Here is a 13,134-nt window from a genome sequence, read left to right on the forward strand (position 1 = left end):
TTTTGTATAATTTAGGAATCTGGCATGACTTTTCCACTTGTTATTCGATTGGCCCCTTTAATTTTTTATTTGTCCATTTTTTTTTAAACTAGGTTTTGGATATATTTGATATATTTTGATAAAAACTATATATAATTGATGATGGTAGTAAAATATTATCTTATAAAAAAATAAAATTAGTATTAAGAAAAAAGTTAAATTTTATATACACAATTTTCTGAAATATAAAAATCAGTTGTGTTATAAAATCAAATCTGATAAGAAAAAAATCATGAATTTAACTCGACATCCAGACGAGGCGAATTAAACTGATGATCTCACATATCCTAAACCATTTCTTTAACCACCAGAAAAACAAAACAATTTTATCATCATGAATTTAACTCGTTTTCATATTTAATTGATCGCTACCACCTATGTTTTCGTGTTTTTTATTCAATGTTTTCTTATTCTTCATATTCTTTCTTGTCATCTCTATTGTCAATTTTTGTGGTAATCGTTATCATTACTTTTACTGTCTAGTTCTTCGTTATAATCTTTTTCTTCTTCATCTTCGTCAACTTCTTCACTTTCTTCCACTAAAAAACCTTTTTTTAGACTACCACACAACTTGTTAATCCATCAAACTCCAAGAACAAAATCAAATCTTTTCTCATAAAAATAAAAAAATAAAAAATTAATGAAAAATATCAACTTATCTATAAAATCATACACAAAAATATGTTTTACAGCTCATAAGAAATAAAAAGCCCAAACGTAGATAAATAAGATAATTTATGTTTTACATAAATATTTATAATATTTTAAACTTTTAAAAGGTTTCGAAATATAAATTTTGAACATTTTAAAAAGTTTCAATATTTATAATATTTTAAACTTTTAAAATTTAAAAATTATAATATTTAAAAACTTTTTAAAAGCTAAGAACTTTTAAAAGTTTCAATATTTATAATATTTTAAACTTTTAAAATTTAAAAATTATAATATTTAAAAACTTTTTAGAAGCTAAGAACTTTTAAAATTTTCAATATTTATAATATTAAAACTTTTAAAAATTTTAAATATTATAATTTATTTTTTTGAAACTTTTTAAAGCTTTAATTTGATCAAATAAAAAACCGGATCAAACCGAATATACTTTTAAACTTGGACGCCTAATAAATCAAGCTTTCCTGCTCATTCGTTGTTGAAAGTATATTAATCTTATTTATACTGGTTCTGAACCATTGTCTAAACATTTTCTAGCCGATGTGGGATATTGTGCATAGTTCTTTTATTTTCATAAATTTAGAATTTTATTTTTTTTCTAAAAAATTCTGGAAATTTAAAAAATGTTAATGAATGACATCTCAAATCATGATTGGTTGTTTAAAATTCAAGAGATTTTTAAAAATGTTAATTAGTGAAGTGTCTAATCACAATTAGAGATTTAATATTTGATGTGGACGCCTTTTTTAGCAGCTACTAATAAATTTTGGAATCTTTGCTCCTATTGCTTTTATGTCTTAATCCATATGATACGATCCGACATGATGATAGTTATGTGTGTGTATGTCTATAAAAATACACCAACAAGCGTCCGAAGCAATCCGGTCAGCAAATTAGAAATGTTCAACAGTTCAATCAAACATTGCTGGTTCGAAGACTTTTTTAGTCTTTAGATATGCAATTCAAACGTAACACGTATGCATGTGACCCTTTTTGTTTTGAGGTTTTCGATTTGATCAAGAACTTTGTTACTAGCTAAATATATATATATATATATATATATATATATATATCTACAAGCATTTCGCCATTCCTAAACAAAACTGTACTTAATTTCGAAATAAATGATAACGTTTTCTGGAAAATCACATTCGTCGAATGGCCTACTAACAAATTTTGATGATAAACTAGAATTAAGATAATTGATCAAGAAATATCAAATAGAGCATACTTAGGAAATTTGTATCAATTCTATGACAAGATGGTTCCAAGTTCGTCAAAAAAAAAAAAAATCCAACTACTATATTAATATTTAATATACTTTATTACGTGCCTTTTGTATAAAAAGAAGCATATTAAATATTCGTAACAAGATAATCAATACTCAATTTAACAAATCGGCATATATATATCCTGAATAATTAAACAAAAGGGAGTATGTAGCCAATATTTTTACCTGCATGTTTTCCACATGTTATTCCATCCCATGTTCTATAATACTATTAATTCACGTATATTAGTAACCAAGGATCGAATATGTGAATATGTTACGGATATATATCCCTTATCTACCTTTAATGTATTGTTAACTTAAGGTATGTGAATGAACCTAAACCTATGCGTTATCCGCAGACAGCTAGAGAACGATCTAAGCTTTGATTATTGTACATATATCAATATATGATCAGAATGATGAGTGATACAAATTAAAATGCATTGAAAGATCAACCCCACTTAAAGTTTTACCGATCTCGCCAACAACTTCTCCATATTGATGTCGCTATCGAGAAGCTCTCTCATAACTTCAAGATTGCCAAAACAACAAAAAGATGATTCGACATTATTACATTACCGATCGATCGACCTCATGACCATGCTCGTTGTTCATGTAAGTTATATGTATAAACAACAATACAACATGCGCATGGGCATGGGCATGGGTATGGCCGTTCTATAAGCAACGGGATTCCGTTAATAGAAAACTCGATGCCATATAATATTTCAAAAGATATTAAAAAAAAAAAATGCGTTTCAATAACGCAACAAGTAGGTAGTTGGTCGGACTTGTATTTCTCACCTTGATGTTATACTATGGCTTACTTCTTCCGATTGTCTTTTAAGTTTTAACTACCACAAAAGTCATATATAATATGGACTGATATGAGTGTGAAACCTTTAATTTCGATCCATTTTTGAATTTTATATTCATTAATCTTAGATCAAATAAGATTACACAAAGAAAAATAAACCTTAATGTTGAACCGGATACATTCGTAGGTCATCCTGGTTCAACTGGCAAAATTAGATTTGTTCGATTCCGATGTTAACGGTTTAATCCAGATCACCGATGATATACCAAAAACCATCTGACTTTCCGAACTCCGATTTAACTGATTAAACCGAACGGTCCGGTCCATTGGTTCAGGTCTTTAACCTCATTGTGCATAACGCGAGGAGGGGGTATTCCCGTAAATAATGTGGAACTACATGGTCAGTTAAAGAAAAACTCCAAAATAGCCACAACAGCGAACACGCCCTTCTAAAAACACCGTTTCAATCTCTCCGGCTCTCTCTCTCACCATCGGATCCCTTTCTCCGCCATATATTACTCTTTTGCTCAACGCCGCCACTTTCCTTATTCAATCGAATCTTCATCTTCTTCTTCTTCGCCTCAGTTTCCAATCAAACTAGACCAGATTTTTGTACTTGGAAAGCGAGGAGACTGTTGGTTTTTCCGTCTGCCGGAATCGGCGCTTCCGGGAGAAGATGTTAGGGTTTCCTAATGGAAGCGGTGGCGATGGAGTTGGAGCTGAGGATTTATCTCAACTCCAATCTACCATGCGCGCTATTGAACTTGCTTGCTCTTACATTCAGGTCTTTTTGCTTCTTCCTTCTTTATACATACTTCGCACCATCCCTTTTCTCCTGGTTGATCTTTTTGGTTTCCTAATATATTGGAAGAACCTGTAGATGTGTGCGTGTGCTTGCATTTATGCAATTGTTTATTATGTTTTCTTGTAATTTGCTTAGCTTGAAATTGAAGTCACTGTAGGCTATTGAAAATTATCAAGTTGCTTTGTTTGAGTTTTTCTTCTTTTGAAATTTTTTTATGGTAGTTTGTTTATCTCTGCGTCTCTGTTGACTAAGTTGTTAGAGACTACATGTCTCACTGAACTAGTTTACTGTTTCCGTCTTTCTGATTTTTTCGAAACAGGAATGGTTCTATGCTTCCTTTTTCTTATGGTTTTTGTTTTTGCTTAACCGAGACAAGTAGTAGTACTTCAGATGATGTTCAATTCACGTTGACTTGACATTTACTTTTCTTTTCTACAGATTAATAGTAATCCAGTTGCTGCTGAGGCAACCATTTTGTCTCTTCACCAGTCCCCACAGCCCTATAAGGCGTGTAGATATATTCTTGGTAAGTCTATCTGATGAATCCAGATCCTGGCTAGCCAAGTGAACTGGGAAGGTACAGCTGTTTGACTGAAAGTGTTTCATACTTCCAGAAAATTCTCAGGTAGCAAATGCTAGGTTTCAAGCTGCTGCAGCTATTCGAGAAGCAGCTATCAGGGAATGGAGTTTTCTTGCCACTGATGATAAAGGGGGTTTGATTAGGTAATTTCTCTTCTTTTATGTTATTTGGGTGATATATGCTTAAGCTTCCAGTTAGTTGAGCGGCCACCCTCTGCTCTGTCAGTAGGCAACCCTTGGTGTCAAGTTTGTAAATTTATTTATTGGCTTTGCAAATCAACTCAGAGCATTCATGCTTCACAATTTAGTAGTTTAAAATACTGCACCTTTCCTTGACTGTGAAGCCTATCACTTCTTGACTGTATAATATTTAATGGTTGGTTACATCTTTTTCCGGGGTTATCATAACTATATAAGAAGTTACATGTTTGTATTTTGAGGTTTTGGATTATATTAATACTTTATAATTAAGAAATATGGCTATATCTTTCTGCAGCTTCTGCCTTGGCTATGTCATGCAGCATGCTAATTCATCCGAGGGATATGTGCTTTCAAAAGTATCTTCTGTGGCTGCACAGCTGATGAAAAGAGGCTGGTAAGCTGGGTTGGGCTGCTTCTGGTATTTAAAATTTTTAACCATAGACATTAGATGCTGGACGTTAGCTGTCACTTCTGATTCTATGCAATATGCATATGTGAGGATTCATGAAAAGGATGTTGTTATTCACAGACGCTTATGACCGGTAGCTTCTGGAAATAGAGTAGTGCAAAGAAATCTAGACAAATTAGCTAGTTCTGTTTCTTGCTTGCTTTGTTCATCTGAGGGAACTTCTAATCTGCATAAATTACTCTTACAGGCTTGAGTTTACTCCAGCCGACAAGGAAGTCTTTTTCTATCAGGTATCTACATTGCTTTGAAATTTTACGGACTTTCATTTTTGGTTTTTGTATCCTTAGTTTGTCTAGCATTAGGTGCATATATGTTGTTAACTGATATTGGCAATTGTGAACGTAATAGTTTAATGAATATAATGTGCATGCATAAATCCGTGACGATGATGCCATGTGTACTGAGGGGATTTTATATCTAAGAAAATTACCTGGTACTTTGAATCCTTTTTAACTGTGCTAACCTTAAATATACGGACAAGGAAGGATTTAGAGGGATTGAGTAGGTTAACTAGTAATAATTTGGGTGATTGAGTAGTAACGGGTCCTTATAATATGTGCCTCCATTATTTCAGCTAGATATTTATTGATATGCTCTATGCCTTAATAAAAAGAAATGGGGGTTTATGAGTCATGGCTTCATAGAAATGAAAATTGCGGTAGTGCTGCTAATTATTTTGAAAAATTCAGTGGAATCGTCTAATACTTATAACTTATGTTTATTAAAAGGATCATGGTTGATCTTCTTTTGTCCTTGAACAACTGCTGTTTACAGATCAACCAGGCTATTCTTGGTTCTCGTGGCTTAGATGTGCAGTTCATCGGTATAAATTTTCTTGAATCATTGGTAATGATCTGTTTTTATTGTTTCTGTCTTTATATATACCATATGTATGCTCATAATTTCTTCATCTTAGGTATCTGAATTCTCACCCTCTACTTCAAGTGCCATGGGTCTCCCTAGAGAATTTCATGAAAATTGTCGCAAGTCACTAGAGCAAAACTTTTTGAAGGTGATCCTAGGATTGCATTTACTTTCAGATATTGTTGCACCCATCGTCTTTCGTCTGCGGAAGAAGATAGCCTATACGGAGGGTTCTGTTACGAAAATAGTGTTGTTTACTTTCTATGTTTTCAATTGCAGACTTTCTATCAGTGGGCAAAAGATGCTGCTTTGAGTGTTACAAATAAGATTATCGCATCACATTCTAGTGTCCCTGAGGTTAAGGTTTGCAATGCTACACTGCGACTTATGTATCAAATACTGAACTGGGAGTTTCGTTACAGCAAAGGTGGTGGCACAAGGGCCAGCATTAATGTATTCTCTGACGGAATTAGAGTTGATAATGCATTAGCGAGAAAGACAGAATGTGTAATAGTTCAGGTAGCCAATTGTTATCTTTAAGATTTATGATATGTGCTTGAACTTCATTGTCTTGTTGAAATTCAGAGAGATCACATAGGGTGATGCTAGTATTTCAGAATTTATACTTGTTTTCTGTTAAGACAGTTACTTGAACTCTTCATTATCTCACCTCCAGTGGTGCTGATTGCAGCCTGGAGCTTCGTGGTGTGATGTTTTGCTTTCAAGCTCACATGTTGGATGGCTGATAAATTTATATTCGTCGGTGAGGCAGAAGTTTGATCTTGAAGGCTATTGGCTAGATTGTCCTGTTGCAGTCTCTGCTCGGAAACTTATTGTACAATTGTGCTCCTTGGCAGGGGAAATATTTCCATCCAGTGAGTGTTATATGCTATTGAATGTTCTTTAAATTAATAGAAGTTTCTGTTGAATACGTTACAGAAACATCAAATTTGCCCGTTATCTAGTTTGCATCGCCAATTCAAGAACGATGGATGTTCATCATGTCTTTCTTATTGAGATATATATATATATATATATATATGTATATATATTTATCCGTGAGTGACTTGTTCAATAATTTAGACAATGCGCAGATGCGAGAGCAGCATCTGCTCCTCCTGCTGTCAGGGGTGTTGCCCTGGATTGATCCTCCTGATGTCATTTCAAAGGAAATTGAAGAAGGAAAGAGTGGAAGGTGATTCTTGTCCTGTTTGGTATCTATGGTGTTATATTTCCAAGTCTGACATTGTGTTGTTGAATTTTGTTTACAGTGAGATGATTGATGGTTGTCGCGCATTGTTATCTATCGGGACTGTTACTACTCCTGTTGTCTTTGACCAACTCTTGCGATCATTAAGGTCTTTGACATATAACCTTTTTTTTTGCAGTGAAAGCCTTTTGGTATTTCTTTATTTATAAAATAGTTGTTATTTCTGTTTCTTCAGGCCCTTTGGCACTCTTACACTCTTATCTATGTTAATGGGTGAAGTTGTCAAAGTATTAATGGCAAATAGTACTGATGAAGAGACCTGGAGCTATGAGGCACGCGATATCTTGCTAGATACCTGGACCACACTCCTTGCTGTGAGTATATTTACAATTTATTTTATCGCTGCTGCATTTGTCGATAATATCATATATCACAGTGTTTATGAAATTGTGGCCATATCTGGCTCTCTGGGGGTACTTGGGCATTTGCTTTGTGATCGTCAGGGTATTTATAAAGACCGATCGTCGTCTTTGCCATCAAATATTTTCTTTGAGAGTCTAGATACATTTAAGGTTAATTATGTCTTATGAGATACTAGTGGGCACTATTTGACCAAGGGTTGTGATGTCTCGTGCTAGTCAATGGATGGTTCTGGGGGTAATGCGTGGCTACCACCTGAGGGGATGCATGCTGCAGCTAGTCTCTTTTCATTGATTGTGGAATCTGAACTAAAAGGTAATAGTTTCCAGACTTTTGGCCTCTGCTTTACAACTTTTATTGGTTTGGAACTCTTTTCTTTATCAAATTTATATACAAGCTGAAAGTTTGTTTCTCTAGTGGCATCTGCGTCAGCTACTACTGAAGATGATGCTGACTGCCTGGCTTCTGTATCTGGTGAGCAAAATAAATGCTATGATTTTCTGGCTCTTAATCTAGTCTTTTGCAGCCAGTCTTAGATGGCAGGTTTTGTACTATTCTTTGTTCAGAAGTTTGATATCATGTTTCTGGCAGCCATGGACGAGAGACTAGGCTCTTATGCTCTCATTGCAAGGGCAGCAGTCGATGCTACAATTCCATTTTTAGCAAAACTTTTCTCTGATCGTGTTGCACGCCTCCACCAGGTGCTCTTGATCGACCTTCCTATAGAATATAAGTGAAAGCAACATTCTTGCATCTACTAATCATTCTTCTTTTTGCTCTCAGCTATTTATGCCTTCTATAGCTAACATATCAATATATAGCTACATCAAAGCTTTTTTTTTTTTGCGATTGAAAATCTAGCTCTATGTCGTTTTTATCTTTCTTTCTAGTGTCCACCTGTTTACTGATGTGTCCTTAGAGTTGCTTTTGCTCACCTTAGTCTACCTGTTTTAGGGCAGGGGAACTGTTGATCCGACTGAAACTTTGGAAGAGGTCTACTCTTTGCTGCTAATAATCGGTCATGTACTTGCAGATGAAGGGGAAGGGGAGACTGCCCTGGTAATTTTCTACCTTTCCTGCATATTTTGATGTAATCACTGAAAGAAAGATACTGAAAAGCTTTCCTTCCATTAATTATCTATCTATTATGACGTCTTGGTTTTGAATTTATATTTTACTTCTTGTTTTATGATTTACTGTATCAGGTATTCTGAATGCCTTTAACTATCAAACATTAGCCACACATCTTTTCCTAAATGTTATGACCACGTTTATCAGTTTAAACCGGATAGCTCTTGAAACCAACCTTTTTCTTTATAAGGAAGTGATCAGTTCTTGTAGAATAAATCTCATTAGTAATTTCACGAGGCCTGTTATAATTCTGTTTTTTCACTTGTAAATTCTTCCCCATATTAATTATGAGATGATGTTATCAACAAGCAGGTTCCTGATGCTGTGCAATCTCATTTTGTGGATGTTGTTGAGGCAAATAACCACCCTGTCGTGGTACTCTCAAGGTAAGCTTATATAGAAGCCTTTCCCGACTGAACAGATGAGTGAACGTGAATAATTTTGATAGTACCAACAATAGAAGCCTTCAGTTTTCTTGTGATTCTAAATTACCAATATATCTTTTTTTGAGTGTTGTACTGTTTCTAAGTATTTATAAGTTAGTCTTGAATTTTACTTTAGATACTAGAGGAATACTACTAATGTACAAATTGTTGTACATAGATTTATTTTGAATGGTGGCTTGTTCATTATCCATGTAGTTACTTCTGATTGTCTTTTTTTTTATATATATATATATTGTAGCTCGATAATAAAATTCGCCGAGCAATGTTTGGATGCAGAAATGAGATCATCGATCTTTAGTCCTCGGCTAATGGAGGTACAATGCCCACAGATTCAGATGCATAAAAAATCTCATGGACATTAAGCATTAAAAGAAGAAAATTATTGCAGTTTGGTACCTTTTTTCTATATACTGACTGCGGAAACATATGTAGGCAGTCATATGGTTCCTTGCAAGATGGTCTTTCACATATCTGATGCTCGTTGAAGATTGCAATTTGGGTAGCAACCAGCTTCAGTCTCTCCCTTCCCGAGCATGTTTATTCACGTTTTTCAACGAACACAATCAGGGGAAATTTGTCCTTGATATAATTGTCCGAATCTCCTTGACATCGCTCATGTCTTTCCCTGGTGAAAAGGACTTGCAGGTCGTAATCTTCTCTTCTTCTAAAAATGTTATTAGTTTTGATAACCGTCGCACTTATACAATGGTATTTTACCGTGTATAAATACTAATTTTGGTCTGTTGGATGAATATATCATTCAGTTAGTTGTTTGCCTTTACAAATTTTGATAACTAAAAGACTTTAGGCTAGGGAATCCAATTAGCTACAGCGAGAATTCTTTTAGGGTTTAATGTGAATTTCTTATAAGCTATGGTTATAACTGTATGTTACTTAACTCCCATTTCTTCAAGAATGGTATTCTCCTAATCCATTTTTTTTTTCGCCCTCTGCAGGAGTTAACATGTTTTCAGTTACTGCATGCACTTGTTCGACGAAGAAATATCTGTTTTCACCTTCTATCACTGGTGAGTTCAGAAACTCGCCATAGTCAAGCGTAAATGGGGCCAATTTCTGTAACTTGCTTTGTTTCCAAATTCCAATACACGTGACATTTTTAATTTCGTCATTTACTCCTCTATTACTTTTTTTCACCCTTGTTTTTCAGAATCCACAATCATTTATATTTGCGTAAAATGGCTGCTAGATAAGCTATTTTACTGGGAATCACTCAGCTTGTTTTATTCTCTTATCATTTGGAAAAAGCCTTTTTCCTTGACTTCTTCTAGATGAATTTATTTCTGTATTTATAGTATCTAACATTCTTTATGCAAAACGTTCAGGACTCCTGGCGTAACCTGGCAAATGCTTTCGCAAATGACAAATCATTGTTTTTGCTAAATAGTGTTAGTCAGGTATATTCCTAAAGTGTGCATTTTGGCTCATTTATATTCATGCATGTTCTGTTCCTTGTAATGATGTTACTTCTTTTCAGCGTTCATTGGCTCAAACCCTTGTTCTTTCTGCTTATGGAATGCAAAGTTCAGACGCATCAAACCAGTGAGTTACCAAAGTCTGTGCACTCGCTCACATCTTAACCATAAATTTTGCCTTTCCAATAACCTTCTTTCTTTTTTCGAAAAGATATGTGAAGGACCTCATGGCTCATATGACATCATCTTTAGTGGACTTGTCCAATAACAGTGACCTCAAAAATTTGGCTCAACAACCTGATATTATTATGCTGGTGAGGAAGAAAAACATGTGAAAAGTGAAAACTTAGATTTAGTTTATTGGTAAATCCTTATAAACAGAATGAGTTTTTTCGTATATTGTCTTAGGTGAGTTGTGTGTTAGAGCGGCTTCGCGGAGCTGCAAGTGCCACTGAACCCCGGACACAGAGAGCAATATATGAGATGGGATTATCTGTCATGAATCCTGTACTTCGTCTTCTCGAGGTTTACAAACATGAGGTACTATACTCTACATTTCAATACCGATGGATGATGGTGTACTATACTCTACTTGTCTTCAAAATCCTTGTGATTGGTTTTTGAGCCATTATGGTTAGAAAAACCACTAATTTTTTGTTATTGCTTAGTCTGCAGTAATTTATCTTCTTCTTAAATTTGTCGTGGATTGGGTGGATGGGCAATTATCTTACCTAGAGGCTCATGAAACAGCCGTGGTTATTAATTTCTGCATGAGTCTTCTACAAATATATTCGTCTCACAATATTGGGAAGGTAAATCTGTTCTTCTGTCTTTTCCATACTTCTCTGTTAAGGTTGAGTGTCATTGCTTGAAAGCCGAGAAGATAAGTTTTTGTGTATCCTCACATGCACTTGCTGTCTTCGACCTCAGATATCATTGTCTCTCTCGAGTACCTTGCTTAATGAAGCGAAAACCGAAAAGTACAAGGATTTACGCGCTCTGCTTCAGCTACTTTCCCATCTGTGCTCAAAAGATATGGTAAACGTTCTTGCTTGCACGTACTGTACAAAATATACCACATTCACCTGTATTCCTTATCTTCTAACAACTGGTACTACCTTTTGCAGGTTGATTTTTCATCTGACAGTATTGAGACACAAAGCACAAATATATCCCAGGTAAATCAAGTTAATTAAGATGAATTTGACAAGAATGGTTTGTCTAATCCTTTGAACTTACAGGTGGTGTACTTTGGTCTCCATATAATCACTCCACTTATAACTTTGGAACTCCTCAAATACCCTAAGCTTTGTTTCGACGTAAGGCTTTGCATTAACCATTGACCAAACCTCTCGTAGTACTTTTACTGTTATAATTTTCACTTAACAATCAATTTCTGCAGTATTTCTCCCTCATTTCACATATGCTTGAGGTTTACCCCGAGACGCTCGCACAACTCAATAATGACGCATTTAGCCATGTACTTACAACAGTTGACTTTGGTCTTCATCAGCAGGTGAAGTAAAACCTTCTCCCAGAGATAAGTAAGCAATCCGTTTTGCTCTTGTTTTACAACAAAGTTAAAGCAAATCTATTTATTGATATGCTTACCAGGATGTAGATATAGTCACAATGTGCCTGAGAGCTCTAAAGGCTCTTGCTTCATATCACTACAAAGAGAAAAATGCTGGCAACTTGGGTTTGGGTTCACACGCTGCTGGACACACAGATCCAAATGGAGTATTCCATGAAGGAATACTGAGTCGATTCCTTCGTACTTTGCTTCACTTCCTTCTTTTTGAAGATTACAGGTACTAAACAATATCACTCAAAAGCGCTCTCTCGAGTGGGTTGGTTAAAGTGTTTTTTACCGGTTTCTTGTTACAGTACCGACCTAGTCAGCACAGCAGCAGATGCCTTGTTCCCTCTTATTCTCTGTGAACCAAACCTTTACCAGGTCAGTATTTATTGTTCTCACTTAAAAAAAAAAAAAAAACGTAAACGGAGTTTCTATGTATTAAGCCACAGTGACTTAACAGTCTGTGCTACCTCCTCTAGGGATTGGGAAACGAACTGATTGAGAAGCAGGCGAATCCGAACTTTAAAACTAGGCTAGCAAACGCGCTTCAGGTGCTCACAACGTCAAATCAGCTATCCTCATCATTGGACCGTCTCAACTACCAAAGATTCAGAAAGAACCTCAACAACTTCCTTGTCGAAGTTCGTGGGTTTCTGAAAACTAGGTGACCGAATTTTAGAACTTATTTACTTTTTTACTTTTGGTAGAAGTGGCTTTTCCGTTTGTAACAATTCAATTTTACTTGAACTAAATGCAAGCAAACCCATAATTATTAGACAAAAATGAATATGCTTTATAAAAGAAAAGTGATGGTCTTTTAAGCTATTTTTTTTTTTTCTAAAATAGATTTGCTCACAAGACAGAGAAGAATCAAAACTATCTTGTTATATTAGAACGTAGTAAGTTTCAGATAAAAAGTGGGTGTAATATATTGATATATTACGTCAATTCATTGCCTTGTAGGCGTGTAATCTGGATAATGTTTGAACAATTTTACAGTCTTAACTTTGTCTTTTGAAAATCGTGTGTGCTATTTTAAAAAGGCGAAAAAAATATCACTCAAGTCTCAATTGCACACGTACACTTGACTTACAATCTTAGTTAAATTCCATGAATACATGTTTAACGATGTTTAATTTGGTTTGTTATAATCAAACCAACTGTGAAAATTGTTAAGCAGTCGAATTTCAATGAGTTTT

General features: G+C 34.8%; 1 protein-coding gene across 9 annotated transcripts; it reads left to right on the forward strand.

The window, feature by feature from the left end:
* Positions 1-3,164: 3,164 nt before the first annotated feature.
* On the forward strand, positions 3,165-12,741 carry LOC104703332 (uncharacterized). Of its 9 annotated transcripts, none has more exons than XM_087456814.1 (32): positions 3,165-3,582; positions 4,042-4,129; positions 4,218-4,326; positions 4,679-4,777; positions 5,040-5,082; positions 5,627-5,698; positions 5,769-5,864; positions 5,996-6,235; positions 6,408-6,591; positions 6,800-6,911; positions 6,988-7,074; positions 7,162-7,300; positions 7,565-7,661; positions 7,764-7,820; positions 7,938-8,047; positions 8,301-8,405; positions 8,790-8,863; positions 9,162-9,237; positions 9,356-9,568; positions 9,880-9,951; positions 10,267-10,338; positions 10,419-10,483; positions 10,568-10,670; positions 10,765-10,896; positions 11,025-11,168; positions 11,287-11,394; positions 11,484-11,534; positions 11,598-11,675; positions 11,759-11,872; positions 11,971-12,167; positions 12,244-12,313; positions 12,415-12,741. In XM_087456814.1, exons 1-32 carry the CDS (start codon positions 3,475-3,477, stop codon positions 12,601-12,603), a joined length of 3,504 nt encoding a protein of 1,167 aa, XP_087312940.1. In that variant the 5' UTR covers positions 3,165-3,474; the 3' UTR covers positions 12,604-12,741. The 9 variants fall into 9 exon arrangements, 4 of the variants coding, with proteins under 4 accessions (XP_087312940.1, XP_087313004.1, XP_087313059.1 ...); XR_015561081.1 differs by having other exon boundaries at positions 3,179-3,582; positions 5,627-5,675; positions 11,032-11,168; XM_087456878.1 differs by having other exon boundaries at positions 3,179-3,582; positions 5,627-5,675.
* Positions 12,742-13,134: the final 393 nt, after the last annotated feature.

Source organism: Camelina sativa, chromosome 1 (genome assembly GCF_030686135.1).
Source record: "Camelina sativa cultivar CO46 ecotype springtype chromosome 1, ASM3068613v1".
Taxonomy (NCBI): Eukaryota; Viridiplantae; Streptophyta; class Magnoliopsida; order Brassicales; family Brassicaceae; genus Camelina; species Camelina sativa.

Excerpts from the sequence above, each read along its gene's own strand:
- LOC104703332 (XM_087456814.1), top strand. The coding sequence starts at position 3,475 with ATGTTAGGGTTTCCTAATGGAAGCGGTGGCGATGGAGTTGGAGCTGAG. Across the intron at positions 5,865-5,995 it reads TAGAGCAAAACTTTTTGAAG|ACTTTCTATCAGTGGGCAAA; the intron begins GTGATCCTAGGA and ends TTTCAATTGCAG. Across the intron at positions 8,406-8,789 it reads GGGAAGGGGAGACTGCCCTG|GTTCCTGATGCTGTGCAATC; the intron begins GTAATTTTCTAC and ends ATCAACAAGCAG.